The sequence below is a fragment of the Monodelphis domestica genome, chromosome 3, assembly GCF_027887165.1.
Source record: "Monodelphis domestica isolate mMonDom1 chromosome 3, mMonDom1.pri, whole genome shotgun sequence".
NCBI classification, from domain to species: Eukaryota; Metazoa; Chordata; class Mammalia; order Didelphimorphia; family Didelphidae; genus Monodelphis; species Monodelphis domestica.
In genome coordinates this window covers 161,843,503-161,866,017 of record NC_077229.1, presented here as the reverse complement: position 1 = coordinate 161,866,017, position 22,515 = coordinate 161,843,503, and the positions used below count along the sequence as shown (strand labels likewise).

Sequence of the window (22,515 nt, the reverse complement as noted above, 5' to 3'; positions counted from 1 at the left end):
TGCTCTTTCTTCATTTCTGCCCTGTAGTATCTCTTAACTTACTTGCAAGCACAGCTCAAGTATCTTCTCCATGAGACTTTTCATTGCCCTTCTTCCTAGCATCTTTGAATTGATTCTGTATTTGTTTATTCTCTCTCTACTTTTATCTGTATAAAATAATTTAGCTCCCCAAATAGAACATAAGACCCTTGAGAGTAGAGATTACTTCATTTTTTTTGTGTGGGTCTTTTGTTATTGATCTTGATATACATATGCATAGAATTTATGGGATCATCAATCTAATACTAGAAGGACTGTCAAATCTTTTAAGTCTTGTTTTATAGTTGAGGAAGCTGAGTCCTAGAATATTAAGAAAATTGCCCAGGGTCACACAGGTAGTTCAGGGTAAGTGTGGGATATGAACTCAGGCCTGTTAACTCCAAATCCAACCCTGCCAGTGATGTCTAAACTACATTAGTCTGTTCATTATTCAAAGATTGTGTGAGTGTCCAATTATGTGTAAGGCATAATTCTGGCCCTTTATCAAATAAAGTTGTACTAGTTAATATCTTGGCCTCCAAGGAATCTGTTATAGTAAAGGAGTTGATACAAATATCTGCAAGGTAGATTAATACAAACTATATGCTATATAAATGCAAATAAGATTCCTTTAACTTACAAAGTAAGTACTTTCCTATGTACTTTTCCTCACACATAGATTCATCTGGTTTTTTGCTCATTAATCCTTTTCTTCTTCTAATGCCTAGGTTTCATTGTCTTTTATCTGTCATTCTCCTAATTACATCCTAAAATTGAAACTGGAAAAGACCTAGTTAAATCCAACTCTATCATTTTACTGATGTGGGAAAGGCCTTAGAGAGAGTTTCAGTGATTTGACATTCCCTCAAATAGTAAGAAGGGTAACTGAATTAAATTCAGGTCCTCTGACTCAGATTAATATTTCTAAACCTTTGTTTACATAGCATATCTGTATGAGTACTGTGGCCTTTGCTCATGAGGATACAAAATGAAGGAGGAAAATATGACTATTAAAAAATTTCTAAGTAAAATATCTTTGTCTCTTATGTGCTTGATTAATTAATAGAGTATTATTAATTATTATTCAGAATTACACTGAGTTCTCTTCCCATTAAAAAACAATACCTGTTCAAACCCTAACCATTTATATATTATATTTATTTATATATTATATATATTTATATATATATATATTTATAATTTTTTTGATGCCTTGATCAAAACACAAATCATTCTTCCCCTTTATCCAAGTGTGCAAGTGTAAAAGTGTCTTTTAAATCCTAAATTGCGAGTTTTCTTTATATAAGTAGTTATAGTTTTTTTGGTTATTTTTCATTTGTTTCAGTCCTGTCTGTTTCTTCATGATCCTATTTGAGTTTTTCTTGGAAATGGTACTGAAGTGCTTTGCTGTTTCCCTCTCCCAACTCATTTTACAGATGAGGGAACTGTGTCAACCAGGGTTAAGTGACTTGCCAAGGGTCACACAGCTATCAAATATCTGAGGTTGGATTCAAACTCAGGAAGATGAGAGTCTTCTTGACTTCAGGTCTGGCACTCTCTCCATTGCACTACTGAATATAGTATTTTTAGCATTTGAGCTGTTGAAACAGACTTTTATTTATTTCTATTAATGTTTCTACAAGCAATACAGAATGCAATTCTGTGGTACTGCCATCTTGTGGCAGAAATTATATGCCACAGATATTAATAAATGATGAATATTTACCAAAATGTAATCTATATTTTCAGATTCAGAAGTCAAAAATTAAAGCAATCAATTTTTTTTCTTGACTGTACTACTTTGTTATAACATTTTGGGAAGAGAAGTTATTGTTGAGTGGTGACAGTGGAGGTAGTAGTAATGCTTAAAAACACAACAAAAGAACAGAAGGACATTCAGACAAGGACCAAAATTAGCAAGGGTGCTGATTAGCAAGGTCATGTCATTAACTTTTATTTACATATACATACATTCTTGTCTATAAATATAACTAGTTCCAAATAGATTCAAGGATTTATATACAGTTCTTTTCCTGACCTTCATTGTATGTGAAAACATTCATACATATTATTGAATTTTAATTTTTTTAAAGTAGGAAATAAAAGATCACTTTCTATTTTTAAACAGTAGTTTTAAAACCACTCATTTTATTTATTTTGAATTTACCTTTTCATTTCAGCCTAAAAATTGACATTTTCAGCATTCACATATTAACTTGTTCACAAAGGAGCCCATTTAACTACTGATTTTCTTAAGCCTTTTTTTGAGGTCATTAACACCACAGAGTGACAAATGAATATGACAGTGATGAATTAGTAATTTTTGAATACCCTTTTGATTATATTGATAGTTACCTAAGAGAATTTAAATATTCAAGTTTTTGGTCAAGAACACAACTGCTAACATACTGGTTTAATGGCTATTAATCAAATAGTCAGTTGGTTGATATAACTTAGTATGTTAAATAATTATGACCAGTGATAATGCAAAAAATTAAACAATCCACCCTCAAACTTCATTTTTATCAAATGTTTCTACCTTCTTAACCCACTGTTTACTAGAGTGAGTGAAAAATCAAAGAAAAAAGTAAAAAAAAATTAGATAATTAAATACTGAATTCAAATGCATTGTATGTCTTTAGATGCATTAGTTTTTTAAAGGCGAATATGCCAATTTTACCTTTACCACCCCCCATATCAAAAATATGACTTTTAATACCTTATATTTGTGCATATTCGTTTAGAAGTTTGTTGGACAGTTGTGTTTATGAAACCAAGATCATAGGTTTAATTTCTCAACAGGCCTTGTTTTCCTGGTCATAGACTGTACTTATGACTTAGATGTTATTAATTATAAGGAAGAATTTATACAAAGGTGACTCATATCTGACTTGTTTATTTATTCAACTCATCAAAACATTATTGAAACATTAAAATTAAATTTTACAACAAAAATTAAACAACAAAAATTAAAAAATATGTATGTATGTATGTGTGTGTGTGTATATATATATATATATATATATATATATATATATATATATATATATATATATATATATATATATATATATATATACTATTAGTATTGGTTATGTTTTCCACATAGGAGGTATAACATATCCATACATATATCTTTGAAAGACTTAATACTATATTTTCTAAAAAGTAGTAATGTTATTATAACTAATGATTTCAGTTATCTCATTTGTTAAATGCTAATGGAAAGGTGTATTAATTCAGAATAAAAAAACTTTTAATCAGATAAGAGTTTTAGCATAAATTTATCTTTTTTAAAAAATTTCATATGGTTAGTATGAGAATAAGTTTAAATTCCCATGTCACCATGTCACTGACTTTAAAAAATGTTTTTCTTTTTTTCTTTCAGTTTTATTTTCAGGTCAGCATTTTTTACTCTCTTTTCTACTCCTCCTGCCCCCCAGTTGAAAGCAAGGAAAATTAAATCCATTACAACACATTTATAATACATTAAAAAAAAAAAAACCTGATTCCTGAATTGGCTATGTCCACCCCCTCCACATACCCCAAACAAACAAACCTCAGTCAGTATTCCAAATCCTTCCCCTCTCTATTTGGATGTTAATTGTATGTTTTGTTATGAATCCTTTGAAATTATGGTTAGTCTTTGTGTTGATCAGAGTTCCAAAGTGTTTCACAATTATTTATTTTGTATACATTTTCTTACTGATTCTATTCACTTCCCTTCTTAGGTTTCTATGAAACTGTCTTCATCATCATTTGTTAAAGCATAAGAGTATTCCATCACTTTCAAATATTGCACCTTGTTCAACTATTCTCCAGTTGATGAGTATCTCTAGAATTTCTAAATTCTTTGCCACCACAAAAAGAGTTTATATAAATATTTTCTTTACATATGGGAGTCCTTTTCTTCTTTAATCTCTTTGTACTTACCTATATAGCCAGTTTAATAGTTTTTTGGCTATACTTCCAAATTGCCTTTCAGCTTGGTTGGACTAGTTCATAGTTCCACCAACAGTGCACTGATGTACCTGTTTTCCCACTTTTCCTCCAGCATTTATCATTTTAGGAAATTGATGTTGGGGATTTAATTCATAATACATTCTTGATCATGTGACAGGCTAGTCATGTAGTTTGCCTTAATGAACCACATGAGATATATTTCTGTGAGGTGCAGACTTCCTTACCAGCAACCCTTGAATGAAGAAAGTGAGCACATACAGCAGTTACGAAAGTTTATAGGTATCTTTGTCCAGTTAATACTTTCAGTTTTGGAGTCAAACTGTCAGGAAATTCTATAGAGGAATTTTCCTCTATATTTTCCCCTATAGAGGGGACTTTGCATGTTGTTGCAGTTAATGTCTGAGATGGAGTTAGAAAGACTTCATGCTTTAAAGGCTTAGAGAATTGTTGAAGGTTAGAGTTGGAACATTAGATAGCTAGTTCAAAAGTTGTTTCCCTCCTTACCCTTTTTTTATTTTAACGTCTGAAGAAACTGAGTCCCAAAGAGGTAAAGTGACTTATTAAGAGAAATGGCAGAGATGTGACTTGAATCTTTCAAATCTTTTGACATTGCATAGCACTCTTCACAATGCCTTAAATGTGTAAAACTGTTTCAAATATTTCTATCTTTCAGCTGTGCACATTGTATTTCAGTATATATTATGTACCTAGAATATTTTCATGTCTCATTTTGTCCTCTGGGGGAATTTCACTTTAGATATCATGAGAGGTTGATGTAAGTAGTTGCTAATGACACCTGTGTATCTTTTGTGCTTAAATTAATAGGACAAATCACTTATATGCATTCTTCATTCACTGGAGCCCAGAAACATATATAGAAGATACTGGTGAATTTACTAGAGAACCAGGATTTATAGTAGTAAAGAAAATGGAAGATTCTGAAACTACTGATGATTCTACAAGTGAAGATGGGCTCAAAGAGTGGGAGGTAAGGAAACATTTCAGGATACTAATAGAAGTTCAAATGAATTATCAGATAGCAATTTTAGTTTTCAAAAAGTTATATTTACTATTGCTGTGTAAAGGAGTAAATTTAACACATATCTTTTTTCCCCTTTATTCTTCTTTTTCTCTAAATTATAATTGGATAACAGTATAGCACTTAAAATTGCTTTCTGTGTTTGAGGATATTCTGTATTTTGAGGTAAAAATTGGAATAATGTCAACTACCTTATTATATACCAATTGCCATTTTTTTCCCTTTTCATGAATTAGATTTCTAATAACAATATATCCTATCCGTCATTCAACAAGCATTTATTAAGTGCTTACTTGGACAGTATGCTAGGTGCTAAGGATAAATGAGAGTACATAACATAGCCATTCCATTTAATAATCTCCCTTTTAAGTCAGTTAAACTAAAATGCTGGTATGTGAGAGAGAAACCAGTAAAAATTGTACCAAGTCATCAAACAATTTCTGTATAATTCCTTACTATGTGACCCTAGGTAATTCCTTGCCCCTACTGTTTTTCTGCCAAGGAACTGTACTTAGTATTGGTTCCAAGATGGAAGGTAAAGGTTTTAAAAAAACAATTTCTTCATGAAGAAGTTGATATGGAATGAAAATTTTGTGGGTTGAAAATTTAATTGATTCTATCTGTTAATCAACATCACTCATACTAAATATCTCAACTGCCTGTGGGAAATGAGAATCCCATTTTCATAATCATCAAAGAGCCTTATTATACAAAGTCAATCTTATAAAATCCAGATTAATGATGTGAATAGGTTAAATTTATTATTATTGACGATTGTTGGACTAGTAGAAACATTTTTACTTATATTGGATAACAGGTTTTGTAATGTTTTGTTGCCTGGACTAGTCTCTCATTGCTTGCTGCATTAGGAAATATATAGCAGATACTAAAATGTGGTAATAAATGTGTGGTCAAAAATAATTTATCTCTTTCATATGTGTTACTGCCTGTATTTGTGTATATGTTGACATTTATTTGTATTTTACATGCTTTGTATGTAATCATTATATATTTGCTCTTTCATTTAAAAGCATTCATTTTTAAGAATATTTAATTCCACTATATTCATTGTATGCACATAAGTATCAAGTAAGAAACTATGTCATGAAGTATTGTAAATGTTCATCATATTTATAATAAATTAAAATACTAATTTATAAAAGTTCTTACCCCTCAAAATGTCACTTCAGTGTCATACAACTTAACTTATTGACTATATTCATTTGAATGTAACTTTTTTTGTCTTGTCCAGTAGAGTGTAAATAATTAAATTCAGGGAGAAGATATGAATATTAAAAAGGCATAAGTTTAAATGGAGAAGAGATAAAAATGTTTCTAATGTACATGTGGAAGAATCTATCAGGGAGGAATTTCAGATGATCCAGAATCATTCTTCATTTTCAGAACATTTGTCAATTTTTAGGTCTCAATAAACCTTTGGGATTATTTGTTTTTTTATTTTACTTTCAAAACAATTATTTATCTGGAGGGGTGAGGTTGTGTAGTGTCCCCCAATTTTATCTCTTCACAATCCTTGCTTCCAGCAAGAGTAAATTTGAGTCAATTAAGTTGTTTGTTGAACGCCTGTGCTATGGCAAGGCTACTATTAGAATTTATACCAAGATGTCAAGAAGTAATAGCAACTCTAGAGTCATTGTGAAATAGTAACTTGTTTTTGTTAATTACCATGAACCATGTTCTTTTCATTGAACCATTATGCCTTTCTCCACATCCTGTCTTTTGGTTTGTTTGGGACTGTTACCTCCCTCATTTCATATCCAGTCATTTACCAAGCCCTGGCTTCTACCAGCATGGTATCTCCTTTATCCATGGCTTCTTTATTCATACTTCCTTAGTACAGTTCTTTATTATCACTTACCTTGACTATTGGAAGAGCCTCTCTGTTCTTTAGCCACATCCTTCACATTGTTCACCCATCTAGTCTTCTGTAACTCCCAGTTACCTCCTGGGTAAAGCCATTTTCCTCAGACTGGTATCCTAAATCTTCACAACCATCCACTTTTCAGCTTTCTCTTGTTTCTATTTGCACATACAACCTTCAAGCCAAAAAAGACAATCTTTACCCAGAGAACACTAGGCACTCTCTTGGTGTGACCTGTTTCTTTTTGTTGAAATCTTTCTCCTTTAGAACCCAAATCAGATACAACTTCCTTTGCTAAATCAGTAATAGCCTTCTCCCTTGAACCTGATAGAGTGTATTTTATCTAACTTATATTGAATATTAGTTACTTCTGTGTAGTTTACTTCCCAGTAGACTTATGAGCACTTTGAGATAAAAGTATACATAGTAGGTGTTTAATGAGTGCAATGAGCATCATCATTTTTAAGATGAATGCAAAACCTATGTGGAGATGTTTTCTTCCGAATTTTCTGTGGTATGAGGGGATTTCTTTAAGTTTATAACAGTTGTCCAGCGGCTGTTACATTCAAGATTTCTTTAGTGGGTTTGGGCTCAAGAAGGAGCAAGGAGTCTGAGAAAATGGGTGATAAATAGACACAGAGAAGTTAATTTAAGTAGGGAATGGCGCTGGTCCCTGAGGACATTTTCTTTAGAAAAATAGTAAAAGGAAAATGTGAGAAATAGGCTAACACATGGAAGTAAGGATTCCAAGACAGAAAGCACTTGGCCAAGAGTGGTGCTAGGAAAGAGGAGAGTTCCAAAGTTGCAGGAAACAAGAGGAAGAGCCCTGCGCCTCACCACAGGCTTTATTGTGGATTGGGAGGATCAATGAATATGTAACAAAGCATAGTTGATTCACATTGGTTGCACAATGACAAGGTCAGGGTAGGTGGGGATTCACCTGACATGTGCTTTTCAGAGGAATGAGGTTTGACAAGGTGAGGGCTAAGCCTTTGTGGCTTTGGCCCAGTAATTTTCTTGCCTTTAGAACTGCCTATACATTGATCATTAACTGCTCTGATCAAGTATTTAATACATCAACTATACTTCCATGCCTGGTATGTTACATTATCAGTTTTAAATGGCTCACTGTTAACCTAAAGCTATATCATCAAAAATGTGATATGCTTCATTTTTCCAGCTTCATTAGAGATAAAATTATATTTCTAGAATGGATTTTTCAGACTAAAGTTTATTCCTCCTTCAGGTGACAATATCACTTATTTTATGGGTTTGTGATAGAAATTTGACTCAAGTGTATACTTATCCTTTTGACCTTAGTCCTGGCTGCCACATATTACCTGTGTAATGTTAGGCAAGTCAGTTAAACTCACTAAAGCCTCTGTTTTTTCATCTCCATAGCATGAAGAAGAGAAAATTGTAGGGTTCTGAGGTATAGACAGAGATTTAATAGCTATCTACAACTATCTGAAGTGTTAGTTTGTGGAAGAGAGATTACACTGGTTTTGATTGGTCCTAGAAGTAAGGGAGTGAGGATGGAATATGTGAAGGGATATATTTTGGTTTAGTAGGAGGGGAAATCTCCCAACAGCTAGAGCTGGTTAGAAGTAGAATGGACTAATTCAGAAGATGGTAGATTCCACATCACTGAGGGCATGAGGGAGTGACTGCATGGCTACTTTTCCTAGGTGTTGTAGAGGGGATTCCTGTCCAGGAATGGAATGACTTTACTGATCTCTGAGGTCTCCAATAACTGAGGTTTTGTGATTCTATATGACAAGTATTTTTTGGCATAGAGTCTAGCCTTAGGTGAAATCATTTAATTATGTGATGCTTGTATTTTCCCCTATATCCTCTTATCTTTTTCCCTGTCTGCTTCCTGTGTCTCCTATTTTTTTTTTGTTGTTTGTTTTCAGTGCAATCCCCACTATTGTGTCAGATTCATAGAGATCTACATTATAAAAAGTTGCTGCTACTGTTATGTAGCAAAGGCCACCTATGCCTATGAGAAGAAAGAGGAGGAGCCCAAAAGGGTGATGATGGTGGTGTGGGAAATGCTGCCCTGTTTCCTCTATGGAGGGTCCTCAGCTCCTTTGATGTCAAGAGCCCTAGTAGATTCAAGTGAACATTCCTTATGGGTGAGGTCTGCAATAAGGAATGAGGGCATAAAGGAAAGATAGGAATATGTTGATAAATGTTCAACAACTAGTCCTCTAGGGAGGAAATATACACATGACACACTTTTAAAATAATTTGCATTATTAAGATGGTTTCTAACACCTTCTTAGGTCTTAGACAAGCATCAGATAAATAAATTAAGCCCTGATTTGTAGCACTTATCAAATTCCACAGAATAAATGCTTATACAGAAAATTTAACATTTGACTTTCTGGAACTGATCTGAGTTGATTGTAACACACAACCTTGGAAAAAAGCTCAACAATTTTTTATGTTTAACTGGTACAATTTAGTACTTCCACTAAAGTTCTATTGCATGCCACATTGTGTCCTATAGTTGGCCCTGAGTTCTCAAAGATTACCAGCTGAAATCAAGCTAAGGGAGACATCATTCTAACATAGAGAAGCTTATAATCTGAACCTAGCAACAGACTAAGTCCTCTACTGTATCTCTGTTGTCCAGTGACCAACGTTTAGCTAGTTGGAGGTTATTGACTATTTTCAGCCACAGCAACTCTCAAGACTATTCACCGGATAATAAAGGGCTTGTGGTCTCTGGGTTGAATCCACACCAAGAATTCATAATCATGTTTTGATTATAAATTTTATTTTTTAATTTGTTCTAGATACTACTTTTGACGATAATTATTAAAATGACCGAAACATATCCACAACTCTACATAATGACAAGAGTATTCAAGAATTCTTTACTGCTGGTCTCTGTTTCTTATATTTTGAATACAACCCTGTTACTTTATTCCTTTAAGTACTGTCTCTTCATTAGTTCAAAGTTAAAAATAAACCCAGAGAATTGCCCAACTGTACCTTCTTTGATACCAAAATGATCATTTCTATAATAGTCTACTCTAAAATGAAAGTTGTCTAAGATTCAGTTTGTCTCTGGTATTGGGGCTGGGGTACTTTGAGAGAGCAGAGTTGCTGCAAAAAACTTCACATTCTTGGTGTCAACTAGAAAAAACAGAACTATTAAATAGTCAAAATCACTCTTTAATCTAGGGCTAAAAGGGTTCAGCGCTAAAAGACTTCAGCACTAGTAGCCCACGACAACAGAAATGCTTGCTCCCAGAAATGCTTGCTCCCCGTGACTGCAAAGAGTCCGGATTGAACTCTGGCTGCTCTGGTCACTGTCACTGACCCCTGGGAGTGCCACCGACTTAGGATGGACTCCAGGGAACAAAAGAATTTGGGAAACCTATATACCATTTGGGGAGTCCAGGGACAGGGAAAGATGATTGACATCACGATAGCTACAAAGAAATGGGGGTGTACAAACTACACTGACAGGATACAATCAAGTTTGGGAAAGGAATCATAGCTAGAGTCTAGGGTGTAAGAGAAGGAGCTACTAACAATGGATACTAAAGGATGGTTCCTGCTCTGGTGTGGATCTTCTTGAGAAAAGTTCTGATACAATAGGTGAGACTACCTAAAACAAAGAGGGTCCTTAGCATATGCTTAGTCTCACCCAACCAGGATTGATTGTCATTTCCCAGGGGGTCTCCTACTCAGTCTGAAACTGCTAGCTTGGGATTCCCTTCAGGGTAGATTCCCATGGGAACAGGGAACAAGTACAAACTTTGGGGTCTCCAACCTATAAGCTAGTCCTGAAACTTGGGGTTCATCAGATCCCACTAGGCCACAAGTTTGTGATTCCTAAATTCCATGTTGACACTGGGAACTGTGAAACTTTGGATTTATATGTCAATTCGTGATAGAGTGGATTTTAAAATTATTTTACTATCTTAATTGTGTATGTGAGTGAGACAACATGGCATGACAGATAGAACTGGTCTCTAAGTCAGAAAGACCTAAGTTCATCTCTATCACACACTGCCTGAATGAGGATAATCACACACACACACAGTGTTCCAGTCTGGGAAGTCTAAAAATTGCAGAGCAGGTGTGGATTTGCATCCATTGAAGGAATTCCCCCTAGGGAAGGGAACTGTATGGTCTGGGAAAACAAAACAAAGTATGTGTGGATTCTTATTTCAAGTGTAAATATAACACAGATTTACTCAAAATATAATCGAACACGTGGAACATAGCATTTCTATGGATATGCTTTTTAAGTTTTTTGTTTTTCTTAAAAGATATTGAAAGTTCTAAATGGAGTTACCTTTAGAAAGTCTATCATATACTTTAATTGGAAATACATGTTCTGTCTCTTTAAACTTTAGCCCTTTCTCTGAGCATATGGTATGGTGCAACCAAACTTAAGTATGGTCATTCCCTCCCTTCCCAGTTCCACAGTCACCACTCAGGACTAGCTTGGCTGGAATGTGACTTACTGATTAGCTCTTTGTCTTGTCAGTCAAGCCTTTGTGTGTAGCAAACTGTTTTGTCACTGGAGTGCTGTTCTTGTGTTGGGAATTTTTCTTGGATAGAGAGACTGCTTTGAAAAACAGCTGTCATGTAATTTAACTTAGTTTGTCTTTAAAGGGAAATGTCTCGCCTCTGGTATGGAAAGAAGGGAAGAAGACAGCAATCAATTAGTCATAAATACAGTCTGGTAAATTTCAGTTAAGCATTTTGATTTTTATATTAGCTTGCTTTCTTGTGGGAGTGTGATCCCAAAAAAGCCACATTTTCTCAAAGTTTGAGCATAGGTAATGCTTAGAAAATGTCTGATTTCCTAAAAACTTTCAGAATGTGCTTTAAAATAATGTTGCTATATTCTTATATCTGTTAAAATGTAATGAGTTGTGTTACATAATTTTTATTTTGTCAACATAATTGTTTGAGCCAGTCTACAACTGGGGGGGGTGGGGTCTGAATTTAGATTTTAACTGATTATAGTTATACTTAAATTCTTTTTCAGTTAAACTATTTAATTTGTTCAGAATTTTACTTTAAAAAAGAATGTATATCTATTTATTCACATTTTGTAATCATAATACCTTTTAAGGATGATAATTTTATATATTTAATAGCCAAGGAGCCCAGAATAATTTGTATTGTTAAATGTTTGGAGAAATTATGAGAATATTTGAGGTTAGAATCCTAAGAAACAAAAAGGAATAATCATTAGACTAGTAGAACCAAGTATAATTGAATAGTTAATTGTTTGGAAAAATTATGAGTAGAATGAGATTAGAATTCCTAAGAAACAAAAACTTATTTTATCAAATTATGTTTTCATTCAGCCTTTTAAAATAACCAATGGAATTTTTAAAAGACAATTTCTAAGAGTTCAAACCAGAAAAAATTTAAGTAATTATTTTGCATGTAAAAATGTTAACTACATGGGAAAGTTCTTTTTCTTTATTTAATTTAAAAGTCCATCATTAGAAATTGTTTGCTGATAGAGCTGAAATAAATATTTATGCCATTTAAGCCCAATAAATATGAATGGTTGGAGATATATTCTAGTTTTAGCCTTTGTTGGAAACACCTTCATTTTACTTTACTGGCATTGTTATACTTTTTTTTTAGCAGCTGGTTTAAACTTTCTTTGATTTCTTATTAAATTAAAAGATATAAACATGTGAGTTAATAATTTTCCTTGTAATATTGATATAGGTGATATTTAAGAGGATAGAATGAATATTGTATAGGGCTGGCTTTAAACATGGAACTTAAAATATTTTGTTGATATTGTGACATTTATTATTATAACTATTGAACATTTCATGCAAATAGTTTCCAAGTGAAGGTTCTATTTTCATTGAATTTATACTTTTATGGTATAGGATTTGTTTCCTTTGGTTTTGTAGTCATTCATTCAACAACCATTTATTTAGTTCCTTTCCCATGCAAAAAACTGTTCTTGTGTGTATGCATTACACAAATAATACTAATAACTCACATTTCTGTAGTACTTAGTTACAAAACATGTTCACAGGGTTATTGTGAGGGTGTAATGCAGGTAGAATTCCTATTTTACAGGATTATAGGCACATTCACCAGGTTTTGTATAGTTGATTCTATTATTTATCTTTTTGAAAGAGAAAGATTAGCTAAATTGATATATGGTAGTGTTTATCTGCCATTGCCCCTCAGAGACCTCTTACACAGTTGAGTGCTAGTCCTGCTCATTGTAGTTAGCTTTGTCCAGAGTAGAGAAACTGTCAGGTACTTGCTCAAATAAAACCTTCAGGTATTTACTTTTAATTACCTACACACTAATGCCAAAACTAAATATGCCTGCCCTCAAGATGCTTATAAGATGAAATGTCAACTAACCCCCTTGTCAGCTAACAACTGACCCCCCTCCCCAATTCCTGAAGGGTCTAGCTGCCTGCCTGATACTCCTAGGTCAGTTGTGAGAGTTGTCTTGACTTCTATCTACCCTGGTCATAGTATGAAGTTCAAGAACAGACTTTACAGGATAGAAAGGAAAATCTTCTTTGGATGGATACAAAGTCCTATCCACTGCTGTTCTCATCAGTTGGATCCAAGGGGTTAAGTTCACAGGGAGAGATGGTCAAATGTTCAGAAGGTCTTTCTGCTTAAGAGATTTCTCTGAGAGGCTCCCAAGAAGTGAGGTAACTGCTTTGAATCTTCTCAGCTCTTCTATTCTTTCCCAAAATGCTGTCTTCCCTTGCTCCTCCCTCACTGGATTGCTCTTTTGCATGTTGAATCTGACTTTTCTCTCTTACACTACTCTTTAATGAGGGGCAAAATGGCCCAGGGTGGAAGTAGACTGGGTCAAAGTCTTGGTTTGATTGATTTGGGACCTAGCCTCTGTGTGACCTCTATACTTCCAACCTTGACAAGGTAGGAAAACCTAGTCAATTTGAAACAAAACAACCCCCCACCCCCCAAAAAAAAGGAACAGAACAAAGAGAAGAAGCAAACCTTTAGGAAATTTTATAAACCTTTGCTTCAGTCTGATAATTCCATTAAAAGGCCTAAATTCTAATCTCTGGCCATTCACTACCTTTTCCTTCTGGATATTCTTTCTGCTTTGCGATATTGTTATTCTTTTCTCTTGGTTTTCCTCCTACCTGACTGATTGCTCTTTCTGAGTCTCTGGTATCCAGTAATCCCTTTTCTCTACTTACACAACCACATTAGTTGAAGTTCTCATCCCTGGTAACTTGGAATATTTTAATGACTTCTAATTGAGAAGGTCTCTTCTACCTCAAGTTCCTCATCATTCGATTTAATCCTCTGCATCACTAAACAAAGTAGTTTTCCTTAAGTATAGATCTGATCATGTTATTACCGTCTTTAATACTAGTGGCTCCCTTTTTCCTCAAGGTTAAAATATATATTCTTCGGTTTAGCTTTTGATTCCCTTTACTGGCCCCAACTTTTCTTTCCAGCCATATAGGACATTATTCTCTCCCAGGCTCTATAATCCAACTAATGAGAACGTTTTTGCTTTTCTCCTTACACAGCATTCCATCTCTGACCTCTGCCTGGAATGCATCACCTCCTTAACATGTCCAAAAATCTTTCTTCTTTCAAGAAATAGGTCATTTAATGCCATCCTAGTACATGTGGCCTTTTCTGAGCTCTGGACTATCTTTTCTCCCTGCATTATTAGTGCTCACAATGATGATTAAAGAAACTTTACCCCCCAGAACAATAACAAATGGGACTCTTGCTTTAGGGATGTATATCTCCTTTCATATCTTTGTAATAGAATAACTTACTGGGTTCACATTAAAGAAATACCAAGTTCTAATTAGTATTAAGCACTAAGAAAGTGACTAGAGTCCTACCAAGAGGGTTAAATCTAATAAAGAAGATAAGTCTGTGACAAGTGAGACATGGTCACAGTATCTTTCCAGAGTGACAGTTGTGATCATAGTTTAGACTAATCAAATTAGTAAACAAATATGAAGAACATTAGCCCTAAAGTATTGTGCTTCCTTAATGAATGTCTTTTTTTTTTAAATATATTTTATTTGATCATTTCCAAGCATTATTCCTTAAAGACATAGATCATTTTCTTTTCCTCCCCCCCACCCCCCATAGCCGACACGTAAGTCCACTGGGCATTAGATGATTTCTTGATTTGAACCCATTGCTTTGTTGATAGTATTTGCACTAGAGTGTTCATTTAGAGTCTATCCTCTGTCATGCCCCCTCAACCTCTGTATTCAGGCAGTTGCTTTTTCTCGGTGTTTCCACTCCCATAGTTTATCCTTTGCTTATGAATGGTGTTTTTTTCTCCTGGATCCCTGCAAGTTGTTCAGGGACATTACACCGCCACTAATGGAGAAGTCCATTACGTTCGATTATACCACAGTGTATTAGTCTCTGTATACAATGTTCTCCTGGTTCTGCTCCTCTCGCTCTGCATCACTTCCTGGAGGTTGTTCCAGTCTCCATGGAACTTCTCCACTTTATTATTCCTTTTAGCACAATAGTATTCCATCACCAACATATACCACAGTTTGTTCAGCCATTCCCCAATTGATGGGCATCCCCTCGTTTTCCAGTTTTGGGCCACCACAAAGAGCGCAGCTAAGAATATTTTTGTACAAGTCTTTGTGTCCATTATCTCTTTGGGGTACAGACCCAGCAGTGCTATGGCTGGGTCAAAGGGCAGACAGTCTTTTATCGCCCTTTGGGCATAGTTCCAAATTGCCCTCCAGAATGGTTGGATCATGAATGTCTTTTTATAATGTTCAATTTTTAGGTTAGAAAAAAAAAAAGTATGAGGAGGCATTATTGAGTTGATTTCTCTGCTGCGTTGGTTGGAGGTACATTAACTCTTGTAGGCCTCTGTGGTACAATTATTTATAGCACAGTAGTCTCTAATTCAGAAATCCACATACTGCTGAAAAGCCCTAATTTAAAGCCAGTAAACTCTTCTTATATCTTACTCCACTCCACATATTCTTTGAGCTTGTGATATTGACCCCTTTACTATTCCTTACACAATACTCCCATCTCCTGGCTACAGCATTTTCATTGGTTGTCTTCCATAACTGGAATACTACCTAATCCCTGCCTAAAAATTCTCTGGCTCCTCTTAAAACTCAATTTAAAGTCCCACTGAATGCCAGAAGCCTTTTCCATTGTTCCCCTCTTGATACTGTCCCTGGTTATCCTATGTTTAGCTTATTTGTAGTAGTTGTTTATAAGTTGTCTCCCCCATTAAAGTTCTTAAGGAGCAGAGACTGTTGTTTGCCTTCTGTTGTATCTCTGGCACTTTAGCACGCTGCCTGACATGTGCTTAATAAATACTAGTTGACTAACTGATATGCTAGAACAACACATCAGAACTTATGGTACAGTAAGATGTGAAAAAGAAAGCTAATGCTTTCTAGGACATTTCTTTCTGAATATAGGCTAGAAAGAATATAAGGCTCCTGTGTTAACCTAAAGGAATTATTTTCACATACATTTGTTTATTTTTAGTGGTAATTTGGGAATATCAGTGCCTCGTCTATTGTTATCCCAACTTGACCAGAAAAAGAAAAAGCAATCCCCTTTTTAGGGAATAAATTGTGTATTAGATTATTGTTTTTGAAATTTAACTTTTTTTCATGTTTAAACTTTTTTCCTTTATCTTCATTCTCAGTTTGGACTTAAAATTCACTTTACATAGGTCTGTTTACTTTTACTATCTTTTTCTTCCTCCAATATCTTTTGTATGATTGTATGTATATTTGGCATTTTGCTCTGAAATTCTTTTGACTGCGGTATAATGAATGCAGAGTATGAGGTGCAGTGGTTTCAAAGGAAGAATTTAAAATACCATCTTCTTTGTATAGTTGGTTCCAAAAAGTAATGTTGACATCAAAACCTGTGATGTTTTGTTTAGTGTTTCCATTTTTAAAATGCTGAAATGCCATTTATTGAATGCAGTCTGTATATGAGATAGTCCATACAATAAATCCTCATTATTTTATATTAATTAGGTATGGTACTATACCTAATTATGTATAGTTTCATTCTTTTTTGTTGTAGATCTTTGGGACTTCCAGCATGTATGTGGGGGAAATTCTGAATTTTATATATATTTACAGCATGAGTTTAGCTCATCCTGTATGCTCATGGAGCCCCAGTTTATAAAATATATTAATACATATTTCTGATACTGCTAACATCTTTGTTTTTACTGCAAAGTTTCTCTTTCTCCCCATTATGATTTTTCCATTTTTTTATGGCACCTTTTTTCTTCAATTGTCAGTGGAATTATTGTCTTCCTGTCTCCATATTCAGGTAGTGTCGGTGGCTGAGTATCACCACAGGATCGATGCTCTAAATACTGAAGAACTGCGCACACTCTGCAGACGTCTCCAGGTGCCCCCTTCAGTGTTTAAACCCATTTTTCAGAGACTGAAACACTCTCTGTTTTTAGTGCCCCTCATCAGGACAAGTCCTATATTTGGTGGATTTGTTTTGGCAGTAGCAGTAGCAGTAAAAAAAAAAAGGCAGAAAATTCCTTTTCTTGTTAAACAATGTAATAGTATGTTGAAGAGATATAGGATTACTTTTTTCTATCATCTTTTCACTTTGAAAATACTCAAACATTGTCAGAGGAATTTTCTGTAAATCAAGAAATGTTTTCATTACTCTCTTTTTCAACAGAGTGATGAGGACTTTTTTTTTTAGTTTTATTTCAACTAAGAATATACTTTTGGACTTTTGGGAATCAGTCTCTTTGGAAAAAAAACTATCAAAAAGATATCATCCTTTGCCAAACAACTATAAAATTTGCATTTAAGGCTTATATAAGATGGCAACCAAGTTTAACCATTTGCCTTTTAAAATTTATTGCTTTTCAATTTACTCAATAAAGTAATATCAATTCCCAGGAATCCAAAGGGAAAGATATTCAGTGTTCCTGTATCTCTTTTTTCATTCTCTTTGCCTAATTTCTTGAGGTATACACCTGGTTGACATTAAGTACATTTTAGAATCTTATTAGATAAATAAATACACCAGAACTAGAAAAATGACTTGAAACTATATGCAGTTGCCCTTGTAATTCTAAGAACTAGGAAATGACATGATGAAACTTCTGATATTCAATTTTTTTTTAATCTTACAAGTAATGTGTATTCCTTTGTATATTGGAGATTTCTTTCCTGGCTTTCCTACCTCTGCTGATTTTTTCCTTTTTCTCCTAATGCTTCTACTGCTCTTTGGGATTTTGGTTGTTTTGTGTTTGATTTTAAGATCACATCATCAAAATTAGGGTGAAGTATTATGATGATGGTGTGAAAGGCATAATGTTATTATTCTTTTTCAATCAGAAAACAGTACAGTTTTGTAAAATTAATTTGGTTAAAGTTACTTTAAAATGTAAATATTTGTATTTAATGAACAACATAATTTAGCAACTTTAATCCCAATATAGTTTTGTTGAACGGCATTTTTTTTTTCAATTAAAGTCGCCAAGTGTTGCTACATTTTAGTCATCTGCTCTAAATAGGATATTGTATATCTCCCCAATTATTATCAACAAGAGTCTGCTCAAGCAAACTTTTAAACAGAATACACAGTAATAATTTGTGGTTAAATCTTCTTGGACTTTAAGGATCGAACTATATATTAGTTATATCTTTTGAAAAAATTTTAAAAGAATATTAAGATTTTTTAGTAAGAAAAATACATTTTGCATTTTAAGAACTGACTTAATTTCTTTTTAATCAGTTAACAACTAGTAAGTAATGTATATTAATATTAAGTAATGGTTTTCAAAAAGTTAAACATATTCTGGTCAAATTAAAATTTATAAATTCAATTAAACCCAATTTTTATGGCATGTATATTAATATATTTTAGATTTCAAAGGAAAAGGAGTTATGCATTTTGTAAACATTTATTTATGAAACTAAAGGTTATGAGAAAAAAATTTATATAGCTTTTAATTGAAACACCTACATAGTTAAGGTAAGTTTGGTCATGATTAGAGAATTATTTATTTACTTCAAGTCAGTAAACATTCTTCCCTTTATGCAGAAGCACACAATGTTAACTATTGTTAAATTCAGCATTTTATGCTAGCCCACCTTTATTCCTTGGAATACTAGGAATAGGATTTTTAAAAATTACCTACATGATTTAAAAAATCTCCCATATGGTATGTGATTTGGAGTTTAGGCTTTAAAAAAGTCTATAGCAAAAATGAATAATATGGAAAATAGGTATCAAGTGATAACATTTGTACAATCCAGTGGAATTGTTTGTTGGCTCTGGGAGAGGTAGGGAAGAGGGGAGGGAAAGAAAATGAATCATGTAAACCTGGAAAAATATTTTTAAAGAACTTTTTTAAAAAATCTCCCATATTAAAGAATGGGATAAGTAATATTTAAAATAAGGCTATATAGCCCAATATTATTAGCAATGTAGCTAAGTTTGAATAATTTTGTTATATAAGACCCTTAATTAATGCTTCAGTCAGGTTTTTAAGTTACAAAATTTTCAGTTTTAGAGCATGTTATATTTTCATGTTAATATACTTTTGCTATTTACTTTTTAGATTGCCACAAAAGAATCAGTAGGTCCAAAATATGCTACTCCTTTAAAATTAGACCTAGAGTCTGAAGTATTTCGACCAGTTCTCAGTGATCCAAGTGAATTGTTACAACCGGATCAAATTGAAAAGGTAAGAAATTAACTTGAAATGTTCTTTTTTTAGTTTAACATCACTGAGATCACTGAACTTAATTTTTACAACTTTTAAACTGAGAAACTGTGTCCCTTATCCTTTTTTTTTTTTAATTTGATCTGAAAATATGGCAATTTGTTACTACTACTATCAATGTTTCAGGAATTAGTGAACTGGTTCATTTGTATCTACAAATATATATATATATATACATATATATATATATATATATATATATATATATATATATATATATATATATATATATATATATATATGTATATATATATATATATACACTCAGTGAATAACAGCTTTAGTAAAGTCAAATAATTTCCATGTTAGAAATGTACTCAGCAATTCTCTAGTCTAAACTCAGGGAGTGATCCCCTCTGCAGCATTCCTCCAAATCAGCTTTTGCTTTAAAACTTTCATTCATAGGCAACATGCTACCTCCTAAGGTAGCTGATTCCACTTTTGAACAGCTGTAATTGTTGGAAGTCTTTCTCCATTTTGAGTTGAAATCAGTCTCTGCAATTTCTACCCACTATTCTATGCATATTCTGTAGTGAAACAGAAATAGTCTTAATTCTCTTCTACACTCATTCAGATATTTTCTAATCTCCAAATTAAATATCCCCATATCCCTTCAGTAATCCTTTAATTCATTTTCCAGTTTGCCAATGTTTTTAACCTAAACACTTATAAATAAACACTATATTGAAACAAAATTACAACCTCCTTTTTGGTCACTTTCTCTTTTAATGCTGTATTCATTTTAGCTTTTGAACTTTATATCATCTTATTAGCTCATTTTTAGTACACTAAAATCCCAGAAATTCTTTCATGAGTTATTGTCAAGACTTAACTCTCCCTTTCTGTGCTTGTATAGGTAATTTCAGGTAATTTTGGGACCTAAATTTAGATAAGTCAGCTTACATATATTTCTATTATATTTTATTAGATTTGACTAACAGAATATAGTGACTTTTTGAACCTGACTTTGTCATTTAACTTATTAATTATTCTTCTTTGTTTTATTTCATCTTCAGGATTGATAACCATGTTAAGCATGCCTTCATCCAAATCTTTTTTATAAAATATATTTAAGTACAGAGAGCCAAAGGCAAATCTGCTAAATGCTTTACTAGATACCTTTCCCAGGTTGATCTCCTTGTAGGACCAGTTCCAAATCCACCTAACTATTGCCATTCAGCCCTCAGCATACCATGAGAAACTATGTCTATATTGTTTCTTTTATTGACCAATCTGGTAACTCTGAGAAATAGAACTATATGTTAGACAGACAGCTGTTCTTGATGAAGATATGCTGGCTCTTGGCAATCACTGCTTGCTTTTCTAAATACACCCAATTTATCCCTTAATCAGTATTCTCTAGAATTTTGCCATAAATTAAGTAAAGTCAAGATCATGAACCTTTTGGTTAAAGGACTAACTTTTTCCCCTTTTTTCAAAACCAAGATGCCTCTATTCTACTTCTGTGCAGGCCACTTCTCCAGTTTTCTTGGATTTCTCAAAGGTCATTGACTCTATTCCAGGACCTCAACATGATGTTCCTCTAGGCCAGTTACTTCAAACTTACTGAAGACAGTTTGGTATTCTCTTAAGATTTCCTTAGTTGAATCAGAAATGTTTAGAAAAGTTGAATTTAAGATAGCCAAGTCTTCAGATCATTGTTTTTGGTTTAGAAGAATAAAAGTTAAAACAGTATTTCAACCAGCATTTATTAAGTGCCTTTTATGTGTATCAGGCACTGTGCTAAATAAGTACTGTATATTTGACTGTTTTTTTCTTCTTTTCAATTGTCTGTTATTCTCTCATCCCTTTGATCTTTCTCTTATTTCCTATTTAAGAAAGCTTTTTTTTGGTTTTGTTTTCCTTTGCATTTATTGGCATTCTTAACTCATATTAAGTTCACCAAGAAATGCTATCACAAAGGGCTTTAAAATTCTACCTCAATATCTTTTCTAAAAACCTGACATGTTTATCTGGAAAATCGGAAAAGAATTATTTCTCTTAAACTGTATAGAGAAGTTTATATAATTTAACTGAGAAGAGCTTTCAGAAAAGGATTGATATGATATTGCCTGAGGAAACATGGAGATTTAAATAGGTGATTAGAGACTTAGGGATTAGAATAACCCTATTAATCAAAAATAACAAACATCTTGTACCTGTGGAGAGGTATTACACTGTTAATAGAAGGATATATATTTTATAACTTATCTGACCTATACAAAACTATCCCACTTACAGGATGTCATGACTAATAAAAGAGATGACATTTTTGAATAAGGACTTCGCTACTTTTTATAAATAATACTAATCAGAAAGAATTTTACTTCTTAACCCACTTTTTATTTAGTCCCTGCATTCATTATTTTTCTTGGCTCTAGCATTTTATAGCCTTAAGCAAATTATGATAGTACATTTCGTCCCATTTTACAAATAAGATAACTGAAACTCAAATAAATTAGTCAAAGATAACAAAACTTTTAAGTGGTAGAATTGGGATTAGAATTGAACTTTTCTGACTAGTTCAGTACTAATAGTTCTAGTGCTCTTTCCATGTTGCTTCTCATTCACTTTTGTCAGTCGGCATACATTTATTAAATGCTTGCTATGTGCCAGACACGTTGCTAAATGCTGGGGATACAAAGAGAGGCAAAAGACAGCATCTGTCCTTGAGGACCTCTACTGTTATGGAGAAGACAACAAGCAAGCATGTGCAAAGAAACTACACAGGAAATAAAGTAGGGAAAGCACTAGAATTAAGAGAGTTTGAGGAGGAAGGCAGGAGAGCATTCCAGAAAAATTTCTGGAACCAGAAGATGGAATGTCTTATTCATGAAAAAAGCAAGGAGGTGCTGG

The 22,515-nt window shown here is 33.4% G+C and overlaps 1 protein-coding gene across 15 annotated transcripts in view; it reads left to right on the top strand.

The window, feature by feature from the left end:
- Positions 1–22,515, top strand: part of OXR1 (oxidation resistance 1) — a 593,469-nt gene that overhangs the window by 557,861 nt on the left and 13,093 nt on the right. For 10 of the 15 annotated variants that reach the window (XM_056823192.1, XM_007488210.3, XM_007488214.3 and 7 more), the window contains 3 exons: positions 4,807–4,969; positions 17,229–17,309; positions 19,495–19,620. In XM_056823192.1, coding sequence (XP_056679170.1) covers positions 4,807–4,969; positions 17,229–17,309; positions 19,495–19,620 — 370 coding nt within the window. Of the gene's footprint in view, positions 1–4,806; positions 4,970–6,213; positions 11,614–17,228; positions 17,310–19,494; positions 19,621–22,515 lie in introns of those variants that run through there. The other 5 variants (XM_056823193.1, XM_056823195.1, XM_056823194.1 and 2 more) reach the window with 3 other exon arrangements.